The following is a 24,269-nucleotide window of genomic DNA, read 5'->3' on the forward strand; positions in this document are numbered from 1 at the left end:
AGTCCTTACCTGCACCAAATTGGAAATCAGCATAGGAAGCATCGACAGTGGGAAACGTAAAATGTTAAACAATGACAATGATACAAATGCAGTTTTCGAGTCCAGCACATTTTCTTCCTTTGAAAGTATGAATGACGCAAAGGAGACTAGAGATACCTAAACAGAGCAGACAAAAGTCAAATATCCTTTGGTATTTTCTGGCAATACATGAAGACTGACGTCTTTCTTTATCTTTTTCTAAAAATCTCATGGCCCTGTTTACAAATTTCTAATCAAGTAATTTGGCTCCAGTATTCTTCGCTCTCCAGTTGCATGTACCAAATTTCCTGAGAATAATATAGTCTATGTTACAATGGACCAAAGGCTGGCAGTAAACCACTCCTTTCTCATGTGGAAATGAGAAATGGATCAGGACTGTAATGTAAAAATCCACTGTTGATAATCGCCCAGGGAAAACGATGATCTCCTACACTGTTCTATAAAAATGATGAAATACATGGAGAAGCTGTTCCATTGTTTGCAAGCTCCCTTGTTCTACATCAATCAATCTTAGTTGTGGATGGTATACTAAATTTTGGAAGCAAAAGGGGAGGGGGTAAAATTTCAATCACTTTCACTATGCCAGATGAAGTGAAAATGTGTGAGCTTGTTGGAATGTGATTTTAATTATTTAAGTTGTTATCTGGGAGCCACTAAATTATGCACACAAAAACAGCTTACTGGAAGGAGCAGCAGCACATTTCAATTTAGAAAAATACCGGAGTAACAAAGATTTCATTAGGTAAGTATTAAGAATATTTATTATGTATTATAGAAGAGATCCACTGTGATGTAACCACTAGTGCAGCCACTGACCTTAGTTTATCTTACATCACCTTTAAATGAATACAAGCATTTAACCTAATAAAACAGTTTTATACAGAGTAATATGTTGTTGGACTCTTCTGATATTACTAAGGTACAAAACTAATGTTGTGAATATTCCAAACATTACCCACATTTAACGAACCAATCCCTGTAAAGAATTATAGTACAGTATTCTATCAGAAAACCAACTAAAAAAATGTTACAAATCTTTCCCACTTTACCAATCAAGTCCTTACGCACAAGCAAGTGTTACACATTACTACAACCTCCACATAACCATGAACACCCCCCCTGTAACCAACATAAATGTGGGTGGTGTGAAACAATTCCAAGACATATTCAGTGCCATGAGAAATCAAAAAGAGAAAGAAAGATTGAAACAAAGAAAAAGCAAAGAAAAGCGTAATGGCGGGGAAGGCCTACAATTAAGACTGGTTCAGGCTCACCTGTACGACAAACACTATTAACATAGGAAGCATGGTCAAGGGCATACGGATCATGTTGAACAGGGTTAGGCATACAAATGCCTTCTCGGGATCCAGAACATTTTTCTCATCCCACATAATATATGTGGCAAAGGTTGTTAGGGATACCTAAAATGCATGTCATAAAAACATTTAATGAACATTATTCACATAATACTTGTGTAATTTATAGTAAACCTGAACCAATAACCACAACACACAAACGTGTCCTTAAACTGTGACATATTCTTTGGAGTTTTATTGCTGATGACTTACATTTGCAAATAAGACTATCTTTAATTGCTTATGGACCATTCACTGGCTCTCTTAGTTTGCTCACTTCAGAATAGTAATGCAAGAATTTATATATTCATAAGGACAAGTTTGTGAATTGTTTAGCTTTAAAATTTCACCAAGTCTGCACAAGCTGTGGAAAAAGTTTCTCATTAATATTTGTTCAATTTCACCACATCTTCAGAGTAAATATATTTCCATATTGATTGTTGCTGCTTCCGTCATTCACTGTAACTGAGAAGTGTCTTAAAACTTGCATGTATTGCTGTGTTATAATAGTCAAATTACATAAATGATGGGAATAATTTCTATTTTCTGCATACGTAGAGTCAGCGTTAACGAAGTTGCTGATGTTATATTTGAAACAATATCCAGTGTGCTATTTTGAGTCAAGGATAGAATTTTCCTTCAAAATCATTAAAGCTGCGACTCTTTCATAAGCAAAGTTATAAAAGAACAATTCCAGTATTTCATTATTTAATCCATGACTAAAAAAAACCACAGCTACCATAGTTTATCACTGCTAAAAGCAATAATTATCAATTGTTTTGTAATAATCAGTAAATCAATATTGTTAGAAAATCCCCATCAACAATCTTCGTTGGGACTGACTACCTATGAAACAGAAAAACCATGTCCGGGAAGGGTGGGGGGGCAGTACATGTTACAATCTAGTATTAACAAAAACAAAATACAATTTCTAGTGACAAAAGTATACTTTGATAGTGTATAAATACTTTCACACAAATAAAAATGAAAACCTGGGCATCACTTAGAAAAAGGATCAAAACTCTGTCTAGTTCCTTCAGTGCAACAGTTCTTTGCTGACATCAGTGATGACTGGAATCTGTCCCAATATTGTAACTGTAAACCACATTCATTGCCTATCATGATCCTTGGCATGAATGTACTGGATTATCAGATTGTTCAAGAAATTCCTCATAAACATTAACTGTATGTTGTTTTGATCTCTGTCATCAAACCTGTAGCATACTTTTTGTACATTTATGCACATTCAAGTTTACACTTGAAATCTCTTGACAAACCAACAGTCCAACTTTTGCAAATTCTCTAACAATGCCTTAGCACTATCAAAAGCATGGATTCTTTAAATCTCATTGCTTACAGTTAAGGTAGTTGAGGACTATCTGATTGATGACCAGTTCTAAACTGAATCATCTGTAACATTGTCGTTCACACGGAGTATTATCTTAGTAAGCTTGCTTCAAAAGTTCAAACATTTTTGTGAATGTTTCCTCACTTCCATGCCTAATTTCACATAGCACTGTTGTTCCACATGGCAAAAATGGCTGTAACATAGTATCACCATTGATTTCAACAACAGCAACAAGTCTGAAACCCAATACTTTATTAACCATGTCAGAGAATGAAGTTATTGAAGAGATTGTGACAAATACAATACTGCAAACAATATGTTACTAAAATACTTCTTTATCACTTCAAAAAGTTTGGGCTTTTTTAGCAGATGCTATTCTCTTGAATATTATAATCAGCAGAATCTCACAAGCATTTCACACACTAAGTATTGTCCATTGAATAGAAAGTAAGTAGAGGTGAGGACATGTTGGAATAAGTCTAAAAATTCCCTATCCAGCTTCTCACTAATGAGCAACTACTATTCCTGCAATAGTACGAGTAAAAAGTGAGACTACGTCAAAACTTGGGAGTATATGTGATAGTGCAAGTCTTAAGACTTCGAGGAGAGAGCACTCCAGTCGTCGGATTTGAAACCTGTGGGTTTGTGGCGATATGTAGACGACACTTTTGTTATCTGGCCTCAGGGCACTGCTGAATGTATTTCTTGAGCATCTTAACTCGCTTCATCCCAGCATCAAGTTCACTATGTAGATGGAGAAAAACAGCGAACTTCCATTCCTGGACATGATGGTACAGAGAAAAGAAGATGGCACATAAGGTCACGTAGTGTACCTTAAACACAAACACGGAGTTATATTATACTTACAGGCCACTAGCTGTCACCATCCTACGCAACAAAGTAGCTTACTTAGGACGTTGGTTCACAGAGCATGAGCCATATCAGACTCAGACAGCTTATCCAATGAGCTACTCCATCTGCGTACCACTTTCCAACAAAATGGATATTCCGAACAGGAGATTCGCCGTGCCTTACACCCGGAGCGGGTTACCCAACGGAAGGAACTGAAGAAGACAAAGAACAAAGGGGAATGGTCATCTTGCCATACTTAGGCAGTGTCTCTTCAAAAATAGGAAGATTATTGAAGAGGTATAAAGTTAAATGTGTCTTTCGTCCGCCGGCAAAACTCAGAGCTCCTTGGGCTCATCTAAGGACAGCCTTGGCCTAAGAAGACCCAGTGTTTATGAGATTCCTTGTAGCTGCGGCAGTCGTACATCGGACAAAATTGTCGCACTGTAGAAGAGAGGTGTACTGAACATCAACGCTACACTCGTCTGGAGCAACCAGAGAAGTCTGCAGTGGCCGAGCATTGTCTCAGTACAGGCCATTCTATGGATTATCAACACACCAAAATTCTCGCGTCGACGAGTTCGTACTGGGACAGTGTTATTAAGGAAGCAGTGGAAACACGTAGCTCAACGAATCTTGTAAAAAGAGACACGGGCTTTCAGTTCAGTACAGCTTGGGATCCAGCAGTGGCCATATTGAAGTCACATCGAGCGGAGAGGAGTACTATTGGTCATATGACAGATGACGATTCGCCAGCAACACAAGTATTTTGTTCACAACGGGAGGATGGTCACGCGCCAATGTGGATGTGGATTTTTGCTTGCGGCTTCTGACAGAGGTCGCTGGGGCAGCCGATGCCAGTGCAGACCAGAAGCAGCAGCCTCTGTGCGTGCGCTGAAGTCTTTCGTTCTTCGTCTTGCAGGTGCCGTTGCTGTCCTTCCAGCTATCGGTTGATATCGTCACTTTTGGCCATCAAATTTGGTGCCTTCATGCTTGTGCACTTCTTGCCTAAGACTGGCATAAATAGGGGCTATAGTCATGCCTTAGTAGTGTGTTCGTCGCACCTGAAGATATCGGCCAGTTGCGCTGATGAAATATTGTGGAGTTTTCACTATGACATCTGACGTCTCGCCCGAGAACCATTTATACAGTATTAGAGTGGTCTTACAGTTTCCATTCTACAAAGCTTTTCTACAAAAAGAGCTGTACATACCTTCATAAAAAACTGATACAGATCAAAAAACTCAAACTTTTTGACTTGGTAAGTAATATTAATAGCATCTTAACAAATTGTGCATAAAATTCTATTAAAAAATTTAATAATTGTGGTACTGATGATATGCTTTAATGGGTCACAAAACACACATTACTGCTATTATTGTTTCCATTAAGAAAAAACTTATCCATTTTAAGAAAACATTGAACACCGCTTTCCAAATGCTGCTGGAACTGTAAGTGATAGTACATAACAGATCATTCCACTCCCACAATGTTCTGCTTCATATCAGCCACAATAGAACAGAATCCACTGATGAATGGATCAGTGAATGAGTAAATCAGTGAAGTAGAAGACCCTTTGAATCTGCTGTACAATCTTTGCATGTACACACAATCCTTAATTCTCTCTGTTCACATTCGCAAGAATGTTTCAATATAATTCTGCACCTGCATGCTGTTAAAAGGTTTTCACAAGTGATACACTTTTCATAAAGCTATAGCAATTGACACAATTATCTTGACAGCAAGGTAAATACGAAGAACCTCAACCTTTACTTTTACACATTTCCATACAGCAACCACTTCATCATTTCTGTTCAGTTCAGAAAATTTATCCACTTTCTACCACATAATTTTATGTCAAGCAAAAGTATGCAGTAGCATATGCACAAACCATGTGAATGCCTGAAAAACTTTCTGTATTTAGCAAGTACTTGGATTTTGAATCCTTTTCCCTCAATATAAATGTAAAAATAATGTTAAGTTACTGACGTCATATATAAATTAATTATGTTGCCTTACCAGGAAAGGAGCACAGGACCATATAAATGATGTTATTGCATTGAGATATGCCAATTGCTTCAGTACTTTGATTTCTTTATTTCTTATTCTTGAAACCTCTTGTTCAAATGATGGCTCCCAAGCATACAGTTTTAAAACTTTCATCCCATTTAGGACTTCATTCATAAGTTTTACCCTTTCATCTTTATATTTCATTTGACGCATCTGAAGTGTTTTTACTCTATTTGCTACATAGGCATTAAGCGGTATCATGATTATCATGACTGCGAGACCAGCAAGCACGGATGGACCTGTATTCAGAAACCAAATATAATGTTTTAATTTAATGTTTATAAACATTACTGGTTTACAACTGTAATGAAACCTAGATGGGAAAAAGTATACACAGACACACAGATCAAGATAACCTGTGATCTTAGTAGACTAAACACTATTACCATTTACCATTAATTACCACAGTTACACCATTCACCAGTCAAGACTGGCTAGACTGCTTCAGTTTTACACAGTTAAGTTTACAGATGCATTATAATACAAGAATAAATTAGCCTTAAGTATAGTGTAACAATGACATAGTGTGAGCACTTTTTAGCAAGTACATGTTCACCTCATTTCTGAATTTTTAGGCAGTCCAATTTGCCGTTTCACTGACAACAAAGAAATTTAAACTGTATAGGGGTTTTTCATGCAAATTTTGTGACATCTTTTCTCAAAATTTCACCAATTCTGAACATTTTAACAGCCACTGTTGGAAAACAGTTTGGGATGCCTATGTTTTCCGTACTGTGCATATTATAATTGTGAACATGTTTTCTTTCACATACGTGAGGCAAGTGAAGACAATGACTGAAAATTGTCATAATTCCTAGATGTGTGTAGCAGTAGTAGTATTTTATTGCAGCCTGTCGTGTGACCTCATAGTAAAGACTATAGATGATATGGCTATGGAACAGTGAATAATAAACTGTAAAGTTATTCACATCTCACAATACATCCGCACGTGAAAGAACCTGAGTGTAACTTCTCAGTACAAATGAGGTCTTGAGAGTGACTGGCTGAAGAAATTCAAAATGACTTTTGAGTAAGTTATTCCAGCATTAACCAGAAAAGAGTTAGGGAAACTTCCATTTCATTGGGTCACTCCTCAGGGTACCATATTTCAGCTATTTTACAAACACACTAAATCATTTGGTACACTAGGTTATAAAAGCTTGAAAGCTGTTTAGCTGAAAATATATGTATAACCATTAGAGATTCAAATCAGAAATGAATAATGATGTACACAATGTGTCAGTGGAAATGAGTTCATCGTTCACTGCTAATATTCTGACTCCACTGAAATTTAGCACAAAATAGTCAGTTTCTGACACGATTTTATTTGGGGTTACATTACTCCATCACAATGACTGTATTGTAAAGGCAGTGAATGACACCAAATTTTCAGAGAAGAGTAGATGGAAATCTCACATGGAAGGTGGATGTATCAGCAGTTGACTGCAACTACATTTAAAAGCAAAGTATTTTACATCAGCATTTGATATAGTGAAATGGGCTAACATCAGTTTCATTCTGTCCTGTACAAACAGTAGCATGGGGGGTAAATAAGTCAGAAAGAATATTCTTGCTATGAAAGTGTATTGTCCAAGATGAATGTGTTATGTCACCAACTTTGTGTAAGCCATGTAACTGATTGATTTTTCTCAGTTAACAACAAGAGTATGATACAGGTGCTATTGTTTTTGTGAAGACAGCACAGGAATTTTACCTGGTCCAGTCACTCAAAATTGGTTGGTAAATGTGACATGCACAAGCTGCACAGACAGTAGGTAGACCCAACAAAGTTTGTATAGTGATTAAATATGAGACTTATAAACAGGAGTAGTTATTGCAACATACAGGTCTAGTCCTCATGTTTTACTTTTTGCTATGGATATACAGGGTGGTCGCAAATCCCCGTTACAAACTTCTAGGACATGTAGAGGGTAGTGAGCACATAACATTTTGAATACGAACCCATATCCGGAAACTTATTGTTTCCGTTCTACGACAGTTTCAATGCAGATGATTATCTCATCCACACCCACATGAGGAATGTACTTAGGCGTGACCCAGTACAATTGTTGCAATCCATTTGAAAAGAATACCGACTCATTCCATTATTACTTATGCATTTGCATTATAACATACACTTGACATTAGTCGACAACAACAAGAACCCAGCATCTACAGCACCAGCTGCAAAGTACCAATGCATTACAACAGCGGCTTGATGTGACGACCACCAACATTGTTACACACATTGTACCTCTGAAGCATGTTCTGGTACACTCTCTCTATCGCACCTGGTGTGTCTTCAATGTCTTGTGCAGCAGCCGGAACTCATACCACCAGATCTTCCTCTGTCTCTAGAGGAGCCTCATAAATTAGGCTCTTCATACGACTCCACAAGATGTAATACATAAAGAGTTAAATCCGGCGATCGTGGCAGCCATGCGGTTGGACCACCATCCATCTTCCACCATATCATCTGTGGAGATGTCTCCAGACAGCCAGTGAAAAGTGAGGTGGTGCTCCATCATGCTGAAACCACATTTCCTGATGGACATTCAATGGCACAGCTTCCAAGAATGGGTTCATTAGGTGTCGTAGGAAGACTAAATATGGAGGGCCCATGAGCTTGGATGGAAGGAGGTATGGTCCAATCACACGACCATCCAGAATACCTGCCCAAACGTTAATTCCAAACCTGCCTTGAAATCCCTGAAAATACGTGGCATGAGGGTTTTCATCCGCCCAGACATGGCTATTTCGAGCATTCAGAACACAATCCCTTGTGAACCTACATTCATCTGTGAAGTGAACTTTATGTGGAAACAGGGGCACATTGATGCAACAGTGCAGGAACCATGTGCGAAAGGCAACATGTTGTGGAAAGTCTGCTGGACTCCTAGTGTGTACCCTTTGCAAGTATATGGATGTAATTGTTGATCATGCAGGACATCCTACATGATACTGTGACTAACAGCCATTGCACACGCTATTATTCGCGAACTCATGGATGCGCTATCTTCAATGCGACACAGTACACCACCTTCAAATTCAGGAGTGCGGCGTCGCTGTGGAGCACCACAGTCCTGCCTACCCACAGTGAAGGTACCCATTTCTCATAGCTACTGTGTAACTTGGGCAAACAGTTTGTGCAATGGAATGTGATGGTGTGGAAAACTTTCATGATACAGTCAACTAGCAGCTCTTCCGTTACCTCCGGCTTCGCCATACACAAGGAGCATGTCTGTGTATTCCGCAAACGTGTACTGCGTCATGTTTCCTCTATCGGGGATGCACAGGTATTGACTCGGTCTCACAGCAAAGCTGACAATAAGTGAAATATGGGGATTGTTTGACGTAGTACACGTCATTGTGTCTATCCTTTTGCATACCAGTACAGGGAACTCAGACATTTCTCTTGCCCTAAGCAAACGTTGACGAGGTACACATATGAATTGAAACTGTTGTATAACAGAAACGATACGATTCTGGACATGGGTTCCTATTCAAAATGTTATGTACTCACTACCCTCTACCTGTCCTAGAAATTTGTAACAGGAGTTTCTGACCACCCTGTATAGTACTAGCAAGATATTACAGGAAATAAAATTTTAATTCCACATAAATACATTATGTATGGTGGTTACATGGGTTGCTGTTTGTACACAACCATAAGGCCAATACTTGATTGGAATGTGATGAGCCTCTCAGCCTTTCTCAGAAAGCATCTATCGCTGATAAAAGATAAACATGAAACTTGCATCTGGATTACCGCAATATTTAATAAAAGAAACTGATGGCTCTTTTTGTTCACCTGTTTTTAAATGCTAATTTTGTTACAGTTTATTGTACTCATGTTTTGGAAGGTATGTTTTCTTTAAATGCACTGTAGGTAATAACTTACAGTGCCACACTTACTAGATGCTACGTCTCCCATCCATCCCATTTCCACGAGTGCAGATTTGGAAGACATACATCGTTTTCCATAACTTCATAAATTTACTATTCAGTGTTAAGACGTCAAAATGTTTTAACAAGGAAACAACGTGAAACAAGTTGGGTGTACATTTTAGTCAATAACAGATCTTCAGAAAACCTTTTACATATGTAGGAAACCTTGGTATGATATAATGTAATAAGATGGGTATCACTGTTTGAAGTTGGTTGGTTGGTTGGTTGTTTGAGGTTAAAGGGACCAAACAGCAAGGTCATCAGTCCCTTATTTCAAATAGACTCCATTCTGCTAACGGGACATCTCAGTATAGTCAGAAAAATAAAACGGATAAAGGGGAAACGTAAAAGGGCAGTCACGTTGTCATTAGTAAAAACAAATGAGGGAAGTTGGCAAGAGAACGAACCCAACACTATGCTGAAACAGCATAGGCAAGACCACCTGTGACTTAAAAGGTACAACTGCTATAATGCAGAAAGTACGTATGGGGATAGAAAAACTAACCAAGCCTTAAAAAGAAGGGGTAAAAACAGAGTAAAAGGGAAAGAAAAGAGGATTCCGGTCAGGGAGGTGAATCGGGTATCTCTGAACACTGCCTACAGTGGGAGACACCCAAACACTCACCGCCCTGCCCCAACACCAGAGGGAGATTAAAAACTTTAAAACTGAGAATAAAAACCACTCTCCCGGAGGAAACCTAGAACCAGAGAGACCATCCGGGAATCGTCAGCCAACATCAAAGGTAAAGTGTGGGGGAGTCTGTACTTAGCACGCAGAGCCAAAAGAAGGGGGCATTCAACCAAAATGTGGGCCACTGACTGGAAGGCTCCACAACCACATAGCGGGGGTGGCTCATCACGCAAAAGGAAACCATGGGTCAGCCTGGTATGGCCAATGCGGAGACGACACAGCGTGGTCGAGTCCTTGCGGGAGAGGCTAAAGGAAGAACGCCATGGGCCTGTATTCACCTTAATGGCACGAAGTTTATTAGACAGTGGAGTAGCCTCCCAAGAATTGGCCCATGACTGTGCAAAGTGGGATTTGATGTGAAGCCGTAAATCCGCTGCAGGAGGGGTTACAGAAAACGGGGGTAAGTAACTGCTCCCCCAGCCAAACGATCAGCGAGCTCATTACCCGGGATACCCACATGGCCCGGGACCCATAGGAAGTCAATGGAACAAGCAGCACGGTGAAGATCAGCGAGATGGTCATGGATGGCAGAGACCAAGGGATGACGCGAAAAACACCGGTCAATAGCAAGAAGGCCACTCATCGAGTCCGTACATAACAAAACGCGGTTGTGTTGGGATTGTTTAATAAAGGTAAGGGCACGGGAAATTGCCATCAATTCCGCAGTAAACACCCCACATGAGGGTGGCAGTAGATGATTTTCCGTTCCAACAAAGGACGTGAAGGCATACCCAACATGATCAGCAGATTTAGAGCCATCAGTGTAAAAAACAACAGCATCCCGAAACCCCCATAAAATTTGGCGGAAAAAGGAACGGAACACCACCGGGGGGATGGAATCTTTCGGACCGCGGCGGAGATCCATCCGAATTCGAGGCCGAGGAACTAACCAAGGAGGGGTGGAGGGGAGGGAGCGAGGAAGACAGGACAAAGAAGGAAGCCGAACATCACGGGTAAGAGACGCAAGGCGCAGCCCAACCGGTAAACCCGCCCGAGGGCGGGAGTCAGGCGGGCGACGTCCATGGTCTGGGAATAGGATAGAATAGGAAGGATGAGCGGGAGAAGAACGGATAGTAAGGGCATAAGACACCAGAAGCTGTGACCGCCGAACAGAAAGGGGGGAGATCCCAGCTTCAACCAGGAGACTATCAACAGGGCTAGTAGGGAAGGCACCGGTGGCCAAACGGATACCACGATGGTGGACTGGATCCAGCACGTGCAGCGTGGAAGGAGCAGCTGAACCATAAACTTGACAACCATAGTCCAAACGTGACAGAACTAGAGCACGATAAAGACGGAGGAGGAGGGAACGGTCCGCACCCCAGGAGGAGTGGGCAAGGAAGCGAAGGACATTGAGTTTACGGAAACATCCTACCTTCAGGAGTCTGATATGGGGCAGCCAAGTGAGCTTGTTGTCGAAAAGAAGACCTAGGAAACGAAACTGTGGAACCACAGGCAATCTTTGTGCAGCGAGATAGAGCTCTGGATCAGGGTGGACCGTAGTACGGCGACAGAAGTGGACCACCCGCGATTTTAAAGGAGAGAATTGAAACCCGTGGGAGAGGGTCCATGCAGAGGCACGCCGTATAGCCACCTGGAGCTGCCGTTCTGCAGATGGCATCGAGGAGGAACTAACCCAAATGCAGAAATCATCCACATACAGGGCAGGGGCGACCAAGGGACCGACAGAGGCCACAAGTCCATCGATAGCAATGAGGAAAAGAAGGACACTCAAGACAGAACCCTGTGGGATGCCCGTCTCCTGGGTCCGTGGAGAACTAAAAGCAGTACCAACTCGAACTCTGAATGACCGATGGATCAGGAACTGGCGGATAAAAATCGGGAGTGGGCCCCGAAGACCCCACTGATGAAGGGTTAGTAAGATGTGATGGCGCCAGGCCGTGTCATAGGCCTTGCGAAGGTCAAAAAACACTGCAACCAAATGGCGGCGCTGGGAAAAAGCCTGCCGAACTGCGGATTCCAAGCGAAGCAAATGATCGATTGGAGATCGTCCCTCTCGAAAGCCACACTGGTAAGGGGACAATAGATCCCGAGATTCGAGGACCCAAGTGAGCCGACGGGCTACCAGCCGTTCAAGTAACTTACAACCAACATTGGTCAAACTAATTGGCCGATAGCTGTCAACAGATAGGGGGTTCTGACCAGGCTTAAGGACAGGAACCACAATGCTACCCCTCCACTGAGAAGGGAAGTCACCCTGGAGCCAGATACGGTTAAACACCCGAAGAAGATGGTGCCGTTGTGGAGCACTGAGATGTTGAAGCAGCTGGTTATGAATGGAATCTGGGCCAGGAGCCGTATCATGAGAAGCAGATAGAGCAGAAAGAAATTCCCATTCAGTGAAAGGTTCGTTGTAAGATTCTGACTCACAAGTGGTGAAACATAAGGTGACAGCTTCAGCCTGCTGTTTTTGACGAAGGAAAGCAGCTGGATAGGAGGCCGACGCTGATGCCACTGCAAAATGGGTCGCAAGATGTTCTGCGAGAACTAATGGGTCCGTACAAATGCCATCTGGGAGGTGAAGGAATGGGAGGGTGGACTGCCGATGGCAACCTTGGAGAGAGCGAAGTGTAGCCCATACCCGTGACAGAGGGACAGTGGAACCAAGGGAAGAAACGAATCGTTCCCAACATATCCGCTTGCTCTGTTTGATTAAATAACGGGCTTTAGCGCGAAGGCGCTTAAAGGTAGAAAGGCTGGCTACAGATGGGTGCCTCTTAAAGTGTTGCAAAGCTCGACGGCGATCACGGATGGCAATGGCAATGGCCGTACTCCACCACGGGACTTGCCGACGACGAAATTGTCCAGATGAGCGCGGGACAGCAAGGTTAGCAGCGCGAACAATCGCGTCAGACACGTCACGTAGGACGTCATCAATACAACCCGACAAAGAGGGAGAAAACTCGACCTGTGCAGTATAGAGAGGCCAATCGGCACGGTGGAAAGACCAACGAGGTAACCTCTCCATCGGGGAGCGGGAAGGGAGCGTGATAATCAACGGGAAATGGTCACTATCACAAAGGTCGTCGTGTGGCGACCAGTGTAATGAAGGGAGGAGAGAGGGAGAAGAAAGAGAAAGATCAATGGCAGAAAAGGTACCATGACCAGCACTGAAATGAGTAGGGGAGCCATCATTAAGAAGGCACAGGTCGTGGTCTGCAATAAATTGGTCGATAAGAAGACCTCGTCTAGATGGAAAGGCACTGCCCCACAAAGGATGATGAGCATTAAAATCCCCAAGGAGGAGGAAGGGAGGAGGAAGTTGCTGAAGAAGGGTGGTTAAGGCAGCAGGTGTAAGAGTCCTGTCAGGAGGGAGATAAAGATTGCATACTGTGACTGCAGAGTCTAAGTGGACCCTAACAGCAACTGCTTCCAATGTAGTTTGGAGAGGAATCCACGTACTAGCAATGTCTGTACGGACCAACGTACAAACGCCACCAGAAGCCCGCAAGGGTCCGACCCGATTTCGACAGAAAACACGAAACCCACGGAGGGTCGGTGAGTGAGCATCAGTAAAATGAGATTCCTGGAGAACCACACAAGCTGCTGAGTAGGACGAAAGAAGGGATTTCAATTCCGGAAGGTGACGATAGTAGCCATTACAATTCCATTGGAGAACCACAGAACGATGGTTTAAATGAGGGCTGAACACGCTAAATCCAGTCATACCGCCGGGTCCCCACCCGTCACCGACAGGGAGGGGGCGACATCCATAAACGACAGGTCAGAATCCGGTTGTGAAGCCGGGGAAGGGACCTCCGGTGACACCAGAGGCTCTTTGTCCCGGGACTTATGTTTCTTCTTCTTTTCAGGCTGAGATCGAGGAGGGCTGTGTGGCATAATGGAGCCAGCTGCAGCAAGATCAGGAACAGAAAGAGACCGGGCGACCTGGGGGCCGATAGACCGCGGCTCTCGCGGTCGCCGCGCTGCAGCAGACCTTTGACCTGGAAGGTGCCGGGAAGGGGCATCCCGGGAGAGGCGCCCTTGACCGGCAGACGCCGAAGGAGTGGGACACTTCTCCGGCTGGGGAGGGGGAGCGGCGCCCAGAGGAGAAGGTGTGGGAGCCGCAGGGGAGGGGGGAAGGAGAGGGGTCCGGGACGGGGGTAAGGAAGGGGGAGGAAGGGATGAAGATGTAACCAAGGCGTAACTAGATGTCATGGACACAGGGTGCAATCGTGCATATTTCTTACGGGCCTCTGTGTAGCTTAAACGATCAAGAGACTTATACTCCTGTATCTTTTTTTCTTTCTTATAGACTGGGCAATCTGCTGAACGTGGAGAATGACTACCATGACAATTTACACATACAGGAGGGGGAACACAGGGACTCCCTTCATGGAGTGGACGTCCACAGTCACCACAGAGAGGGTCCTGGGTACAGCGAGAAGACATGTGGCCAAAACGCAAGCACTTAAAACACCGCATAGGAGGTGGGATGTACGGCTTCACATCACAGCGATAGACCATAATCTTAACTTTCTCAGGAAGGGTATCCCCTTCAAAGGCCAGGATAAAGGCACCAGTATCAATACGATTATCTTTAGGACCCTTCTGAACACGCCGAACAAAGTGAACACCCCGCCGTCCGAGATTGTCCCGAAGTTCCTCATCAGTTTGAAGGATGAGGTCTCTGTGAAAAATCACACCTTGTACCATATTTAGAGACTGGTGAGGGGTAATGGACACGGGAATTGTGCCAAGATGGGTACAGGCACGAAGGGCCGCAGATTGGGCAGCCGAAACAGTTTTTATCAGTAATGAACCCGACCGCATCTTGCTCAGGGAGTCCACTTCGCCGAACTTGTCTTCAATGTGTTCCACAAAGAATAAAGGTTTGACACTGGTGAAAGTATCTCCATCAGTCCTGGTGCAAACTAGATAACGGGGGAAAGGTTTTGCCCCTAGACGACGGGCCTGACCCTCCTCCCAGGGGGTAGCCACGGAAGGGAAGGCCGAAGAGGCAAGAGAAGCAGCACTTGAGGAATCAGTACCACGCAGAGAGACGGCCGCAGAAGAGCGGCCAGAGGTTTGGACCCTTATGCGTTTCATCTGCATAGCGTCCGCCCTGATACCACCCACTCCGATCAGGGGCTCTCCTCACGGGCGCCACCCAGCCACAGCAAGGGCCGTCTGGCACGGCGGCCATTGCCGGGAGTTCCGATGCTCCAGGGTGACGAGCAACCACTCCAAGGCATGCATGAGGAGGTCACAGCTCAGGTATCAGAAGTGTGATCCCTGTGTGTTCAGGGGGCTCAACCATAAGGGTACATAGCGACCCCACCACACGGGCTGGCTACCGTGCTGGCTATGCACCCTAGCATCAGACAACGACGTAGAAGAAAAGGTGGAATATACTAGGAGTTCACACGTCGGAGACACTAGGTAAGGTGCTCTTCCCCAAATGTCTCACACTACGGAAGAGAAATTTTGGAATGGAGGTCAAACCCCAGAGGGGGACCAAGGAATGGCAAAAGGAGGAGATGATTACGCAACAAAGCCAGAGTGTAAAACCAACAGAACCAGGAGGATAGCGGGGGCCAACATAAGCAAGGACACCAATAGAGGGAGAGGAGAGGGCGAGGGGAAAGGGGTATGGAGGGGAAAGGAGGGGAAGGGAAAGGAAATGCAGCCCGGGAGAGAAAGAAGGCTGCAATGGCTCGGGGCCCCGTGCTCGCCACGCACGTATCCACGAAAGAGTTGTGGACCCCCTGGGGGGACTGTTTGAAGTGATGACGAAAGGTAACATCTCTGAATAAAGTATGAAGTACAACTGTAGTCCCTTAACAGGTGAGGCTGTGAATAGCTCTGTCCACACAAAATGGAGGACAAGAATAATTCACTGAGAAATATATGCTAGCTCTCTTTATTAGTTTTAGTCTGCCACAATTACTTACTATAATAGGTTTTCATATCTTTAAAAACACTGTCCCAAGAAGTAATGACTATATATTCTCATGCTTTTTACAGACGTCACACTCACCAGAAACAAAATTCGGAAAGTGATTCTAGCCTCATATGCATTATTCATGAAGTGAGATCACACTACTGTAAAACTACTAAATACTGCTTCTGTACCTGCACTAGTCTGGCGGGGGGGAGGGGGGGAGGGGGGGGGGGAGAGAAGCTTCATTTCTAACATTAGGCTGTCTTTGTACGAGTATCTGGTGTATTAGTGTTGTTTGGGGGATGACACCAAACAGCGAGGTCATCGGTCTCATCGGATTAGAGAAGGATGGCGAAGGAAATCGGCCATGCCCTTTCAAAGGAACCATCCCGGCCTTTGCCTGGAGCGATTTAGGGAAATCATGGAAAACCTAAATCAGGATGGCCAAACGCAGGATTGAACCGTCGTCCTCTCGAATGCGAGTCCAGTGTGCTAACCACTGCGCCACCTTGCTCGGTCTATGAATATCTGGATTTTATATTTTTGACAGCTGAGGTTGCACATACACCAATAACTTAAATTTGAAGTTAACAGAAGGCATTACACAAAACTATCTGTCTTTGAAAATGTAGTGATTTTCATACATGGCAATTATGTTGTCTGACTTATGTAATTTGACTTATTTATTTATTTATTTATTTATTTATTTATTGATGTAGCTTGATTTCCTTTATGTAATTTGATTAAAGTTTTCTCTGGCCCTTTGCTCACCTTCCTAACAGTTCTGAAAACTGAAAATTAAGGTTAAGCTTTTCTCCTACCTAAATTAAAGAATCTTCATACCTACTGTTTTAGCTCTCTTTCAAATGTTTTTGTTGGTGTGTTTCTGTAAAGGTTAAATGTAGTCCTCAAGCAACAAACATGGATAAATTTCCCTCACTCTTTGCCAAGTGTTGTCTATGACATAGTTCTGCATTGTAAGTACAATCCAGGCATTCTCTAAACAGAAAGTGACTGCATTCCATTGGTCACAGTAGATGTCAGAGCAGCACATCACTGTCAATATATGCACAATGCTTATGCTCTTGTATCCATCTAGAGCCTTCTCCACAAAAGAACTGAAAGCTGAAACTGCAGAACAACCTTCTTTTTCCTTTCTTTCTAGCACTTTTCCTTTCTGTAGTGTTTCTTAAATTTTATAACTATTTCAGTAATTGCATAAATAGTAAAACCTTCACTTCCTTTGTGGTTTTTTATTTTCATTTTTTTTACTTGATCTTAAAGCATTTGTTATTAACTACCATTACTGTAATTTTTGTTATTTTTCATGTTAGCCCTGGAAAAGGACAGTCCAAAGAAAGCGTACAACGTTTCTGAAACTACGTTCACATTCTTGCTTTTTCCTCAGTAGCAAAATTATCCTATCTTATTATGGATTGTCACATATCTTTTTCCACACTGCCCATGTGTAATACAACTTCAAGCAGCCAAGAAGGCACGCAACTTCTCTAATGAACAAGATTTAAGGAAGCCTGCAGAAGTGTCAGTGACTGACCATTTGATTTCTTGCAATTTAGATTTGCACAAATCCAAATAAATAATGGAGATCTTTATTAGTGTCTATATCTAGTCGATTTAGATGTGTCTATACAGAGAAAATGAACTGTTTGCTTACCTAAGATATCCCAGAGAAAATACAGGGCTAGTGCGATCTGTAAAGGAGCAGACCAAATCATATTCAGATAGGTGGTAAGATCCATTAGTTTCTGGGCATCCACTGACATCAAATTAACAATTTCTCCAACTGTTGATTCCTTTCTTGCCGAGTTTGACATGCGAAGTGCCTTTAAACAAAAAAATAAATCAATAAATGAGAACATAACATTTGTGAAGATACAAAAGAGAAAGAGAGAGTGTATATGCTTACTTTCACTAGCAAAAGAACAAGAGCTCTAAAGATAATTTGAACGCTGTTTTATAGAAGATTGATACTACACATAATTGAAACCTGCAGTTGCTTAAACTGCAAGCTCCACCAGTGCTCCATGTGTCTGAAGTAGCCTCCTCCTCCTCTAAATGGGAGAGGTTTCCACATCCTTATCACACCAAATTCTTCCTGGAGTATTTTCTCATATCAATTTCTGAAGTGATCTCCAGTATCCTTTCATATTTTCATGTCTTAAGTATTTAATAAACAAAAATCCTGCTAGCCACTATCTGTAAGATATTGTAAGCCTCTTGCAAAGTATAAAAAATATGATGGCTTTTCTGAGCCTTCCCAACCTTTTAACTCCAAACAGCTGTAGTTACTGTTGTTTTACTGTGCATTAACTATCATGGACTTTTGTTTGCATGAGCAGTCAGTCAGTCAGCCTACAGGTCAAACAAAACGAACATTAAGAGTTAACTGGAATCCATTTTCTTCAACTCACTCTGATTCAATATGAACAAACTTGCCCGGCCTGTGGCTACACGCATTTGAAAGTATGTGCGTTTTATTTTCTATTTTCATTATTTTGGTGAATCAGTATTTCTCATTGTAAGTTTATGTAATTTGTAAGGGGAAATATGAAAGTACATATAAAATTTGATGACGTGGAAGATATTTTTGTATTGTCCACGACAGGCTTCATATAATGCTAAAGCTGAACTAAAACAGCTTAACTCTTCTAGCTCTCGTCCTGGTCTCCACATACGGATGAATAAAATTTCAATATTTACAATAACATCAATATTAAAAGTACAGTGCACCAGTAAAAACTTTGTTTCTTCACAGGACTTAAATTCTACTTTAACTGCTGCATCACCATTACTCACTCATTTTTTCATGGCAAACGTCTGCTCTTAAAGAAAGGAGGATTTGTGCAACAACATAAAAAAGAAAATATTTGCTTCTTACTTTTCTGTAAACTGCTGCTATCACTGCAGTTCTGACACGGAGTCCAACGATGAACATACGATGAAAGTACTGTGCCAGCACCAGTGTTTGCACTGCTGCTGTTGCAAACATAAGACCTGCATAAGTGTATCCCTTCCACATAGGCTCATTTCCTTCCACGAAGGAGATGAGCAACCTGAGAACATATCAAGCAGAACGGGTAACAAAGTTTAGGTTTACAAATATTTCAGATTACACTTTAACTTGCAAAACACCGCTGTAAAAAATTACACATTACGAGTTACAAACTAATCCACTGTGTGTTGTGAGGTAGTAACTCACGGAGGATCACACAAAGTTTAAAAAATGATTGCCGAGACTGTGTTACTACAGTTCTAAATCAAATTAAAATTATTTGTTACATAATTCTGAACACCTTTGTGGTTCGTTCCTCAACTTACAGCTCTGAACATTATATATAAACTGTTAGACAGTGCATTGTGACAATGGAGTTGCAGCTTACGGGCAACCTTAAATCCTTATTTATAAACACTGACTATTTTACCCAAAATAAGCTTTGCAGATATACATAACAGTTGCCTAGTCAAATCCAACGATACAGCTGCAATCTTAAATACTAAAAATAACATTGTTCAGATCAAATGAGAGATTGCAGTCACCATTTTAAATGTGAAAATAAGAATTTTTGTAAGTCAAAACACAGTTTTTCTATTAGCCAAATCTATCTTTTTATTTTGAAACAGCAAAACACAGACAATTTTGAAGGCTTACACTTTGTGGCAGTTTCCTGTTCTCACTAACTTGTGCCCTGGGATGTCAATATTTGTCTTATGTCTGGTACTGTTTTGTGAACTGCTTCCATAGCAACACATTCATCAATAATGTTCCTGACAAAGAGTGCCAAGATATAATTAGAGAGAGTCACAACTGTTTTGTTCAAAGCCTGTTAAAAAAGAGGGTAACAATGCTCCATGGAGGCAGCATTTAATATTATATGGACATGTTTTATGAGGGGCAAATGTCATCTACGTAATCCATATGAGATATGTCATTGAAAGACCCAAAATATGTCATACATAGATAATTACTACTATACACATCTCTCAGGTTCTACATGTGGTGGGATACCACCAAGATCTTTTAGCGAATTCTATGGTATGTTCTTCCCAATCCAATTAGGCATCTATATGAATTCCTCAAAGTCTATTTTTTTTTTTTTTTTTTTTTTTTTTTTTTTTTGCAAACTTGAGAGAAGCTGTTGGGTGTCGTCTGAATTACGAACAAGTATATTGGCTGCAAAACAATTAAATGCAGTGCCAAGTGTTTCCCACGTACTCTTATCAAGGGATTTAAAAATGCGCGGCACACAATGGGACACGTCACATGTCACTGATAGCCACAACAGTGGCAACAAATGGGCCAGAGACAGAGTCCTGCAGAACACTAGTACTAATTTTTACTAAGGGGTATGTTTATTACACCTGAGAAATTTTCTTCAGTTGTTGGAGTAAGAGGAAATTACTGATATGTAGATATACGTACACCACAAAACCAAATTTTGTAATATTTTAAAAGAAATGCATCAAGTGTGTTGCTTAGATTTTTTTGGCAGGATTTATTCCATAACCCATTTGGGTTTAGAGACAAGTCCTGCACTGCGGCTTTTGCTCACCCAGTACATGTGGCACCATTGTCTTATTTTTCAAAATCTGGTAAAGGCTCTGTTCATTACCACTGCCTGCCATCATCAAATATATAGTCCGATGATCATGACTTTTGACCAAAAGCAGGTTACCACTGCCAACAATTATTTTAATCAAGACCATTTTTAATTCAATTTTAAAACAGCAGGTAATGTTTTTGACATGTGCTATCTGTCTCCTTATGTTATGCGAGCCTCAACCAAAGTGCAGCTGACTATCAATGTGACACCACGGTAGCGCACATGACAAATGTCTAACAAACATTTCTAATTGCAGTGTAGTACACTTTCAAACTGTTTGAAATTATGTTTACAGCTTAATCACTGTTTTTAATAAAAGCATATGTATTTTCTGAAAGTGATTCATAATTTCTGAAAGTGATTCATAATTTCTGATAACTGGTATCTAATTATATTACAAGTATGGTTTCAAAATGAACTTTATTGCACCATTATATGGATTACATTAACATGTAGATGACTGAAAAGCAGACTTACTTCAATATCTGGGGATTCGCAAACGTGAGAACATCTTGTACGAATTTGAGGCACGCACCAAAAAGAAATGTAGGACCAAATGCCTTGCAAATAGCTGGTAGGATGGATGCCTGGTATTTCATTTTAGATTGTGTTCCCACAAAGTCAACACTAGCAGCATTTTTGTGAAATGATGCTTTGGGAGCACGAGCACTGGAACAACAAAAAGATTGTTTTACACACAACTACAATAATAATATAAAAAAACACACACACACACACACACACACACACACACACACACACACACACACACACACACACACACACACACCAAGGGTGAGAGTCTCCATCTGGCTACTAAAGGCAGCATGCACATCTCTCTCACCCTCAGAAGAGGTAAATGTAGCACTTTCATCCGACATCCATAAAAAGTATTTCTGCAACCTGATTAGGACAGTGTTAATTTGCAGTCCACTTCATGTCTTACTGTCAGAATGTGTTCGAAAAGCAGTGTCAGGAACTACCTAAGCAAACCTTAGCAAAGGTACATGCAATCCTGGATGGTTAATCTAATGGGCAGGTGGCCTCTGCTGCTATGTCCTAGGAACCGTTCTGCATGCACCATTACATTACAGTACCGATACATGTAATATTGGAAAGACCTGGAGTAATAAAAAAAAATTCAGCATGAGCAAATGGCGTTCAATATGCAGACGATACACTGAGCAGTTGACAAGAGAAACAAACAATGTTTTGACAACTGTGCCACAGCTTTTGAAAGACTGAAAAATTACCATTCTTGTCATCCTGCTGATTTGTGTATTAACTGTTCAGCACTGCAACTATATAAAAAGTGGTGTCTTTCCTTACACTGAATGAGTGATGCCATGGGGAAAGACTCTTAATTTCATTCAGGAGGATGTGTGTTCATGTTTAGGGAGGAAGGGGGAACACACACACACACACACACACACACACACACACTCACACACACAGTGCAAATTCCATATATAAAAAAAGACACTTCTTCTGCATGATGACGTGGTATTTACATACCATGCATAGATTAAACAGAAAGTTGAAACAGTAATGCCTGCATGCTATTGCTTCCTACTTACCCAAAATGTGTCCAGAACTTCCTTTTGAAATGCACATAAAGACAAAACACAGAAAAAAAGTATGTCAATAACACACAGACTTCCACTAAGCAACCAGATTTAATTTCTTAAGACAAAAAAAAGTTCTCTTGTGAAAAAAGTGGTTACTTCTGTCAAGAACTGAACTATACATTAAAAATGAAAGAAAGGTAACATACTTAGCAGTCTTTTGCAGAGTCTTTTCCCAGTGCTTATCAAATTGAGGGAGCACTTCCCTAGCAGTGTCTTCTGGGTTCATATTCCACAAATCTTTCATTTCCAGTGGCTTTCTGAAACCTTTCCAAGCTAACCTGTCAAACCACGTATAGAGAATTCTTGAGAGGAATGATGCACTTCCTTCAGGACACGGTTTCTGCAAGAACGAGACATTTGGACACACATTACGATTTAATAACTGATGTAAAATTTGTGACTGAATATTTCTTATAACATAAATATTGAAAGGATAGGTAGCCACTTGCCACATAGAGGAAGTACTGCGAGGCAGACTGGCACATAGCAAAATGACTTTTTGTTTTGGTTTTAGGGCGCAAAACTGCTATGGTCATTAGTGCCCGGTCTGTGACTTAGGAAACGGTAAAAAACAAAAATGGAAAGCAGCAGCAATGGGAACAAAACTCAAAAAATTGGAGAAACAAAGCAGAAGAAAAGCTTAAAAATCCACTACAGAAAGGGGTTGGTTGTCCCCAAAAAGAGCTTCAAACGACTGATGTCATCTCACTGGCACTAATAAACTCGAGAATGCGATCGGCCGAGCACGTGTCATCTGCTAAAATGGACGATATATCAGGCAACAGCTGTAGACAGGCGCATAACGGAGTAAAATAGGGGCACTCAATTAAAAAGTGTCTTACCATCCACAGCTGAGAGCAGTGGGGACAGAGCGGGGGAGGATCAACGCTTAAAAGATGTCGATGGCTAAAAAGACAGTGCCCTATCCGGAATCTAGTTAAAATTACCTCCTCCCGACGACGCGTTCAGGAGGAAGACGTCCAAGCACAGGGAAGAGCTTTCACGTCCCGCAATTTATTATGGGGAAGTGTCGACCAATGTGCGTGCCATAAAAGAACAACACGACGACATAAAACATTCCTTAGATCGGCGAAGGGAATCGATCAAATAGCTGGCTGAAGAAGAGAGATTGCAGCCTTGGCCGCTATATTGGCCCCCTCATTTCCACAGATACCAATGTGTCCTGGGTGCCAGAGGAATGTCACCGAGACGCCCTCCAAGTGGAGCAAGCACAGGCAGCCCTGAATCTGGTGGACCAGAGGGTGGACAGGGTAAAGAGCTTGGAGACTGAGGAGAGAGCTGAGACAATCTGAACAGATAACATACTGTACCCGCTGATGGCGGTGGATGTATTGGACAGCCTGGAGAACAGCGTAAAGCTCCGCAGTATAAACCGAACACTGGTCGGGAAGCCGAAATCGATTTGGGATGTCGCCTACAATATAGGCACTCCCTACACCTAACTATGTTTTCGAGCCATCAGTGTAAATACATGTGGCTTCCTTCATTTGAGCACATACAGCAGCAAATGCCTGATGATAAACAAGTGAAGGGGTACCATCCTTGGGAAATTGACAAAGGTCACGGAACAGGCAGATCCGGGGACGGAGCCAAGGAGGTGCTGTACCCCAAGTTGTCAAGAAGGTTTTAGGAAAGCAGAAGGAAAGAGAATGGAGCAGTTGACAGAAGCGGACTCCCGGTGGTAGTAGGGAGGATGGGCAGCCTGCATACCCTACATCCTAGGAGGCATCGAAAAAAATGTCATGGGCCGGATTAGCAGGCATGGAAGACAAACGGCTAGCATAACAACTCGG

At 42.0% G+C, this 24,269-nt stretch overlaps 1 protein-coding gene across 1 annotated transcript in view; it reads right to left on the reverse strand.

The window, feature by feature from the left end:
- Positions 1-24,269, reverse strand: part of LOC124619877 (multidrug resistance-associated protein 1) — a gene marked incomplete in the record, with an annotated part of 365,477 nt that overhangs the window by 117,467 nt on the left and 223,741 nt on the right. Inside the window, 6 exon segments of the mRNA XM_047146501.1 lie at positions 1,314-1,460; positions 5,611-5,900; positions 17,881-18,049; positions 19,105-19,279; positions 21,305-21,496; positions 22,602-22,795. Of these exon segments, the coding sequence (XP_047002457.1) occupies positions 1,314-1,460; positions 5,611-5,900; positions 17,881-18,049; positions 19,105-19,279; positions 21,305-21,496; positions 22,602-22,795 (1,167 nt within the window).

Source organism: Schistocerca americana, chromosome 6 (genome assembly GCF_021461395.2).
Source record: "Schistocerca americana isolate TAMUIC-IGC-003095 chromosome 6, iqSchAmer2.1, whole genome shotgun sequence".
Lineage (NCBI taxonomy): Eukaryota > Metazoa > Arthropoda > Insecta > Orthoptera > Acrididae > Schistocerca > Schistocerca americana.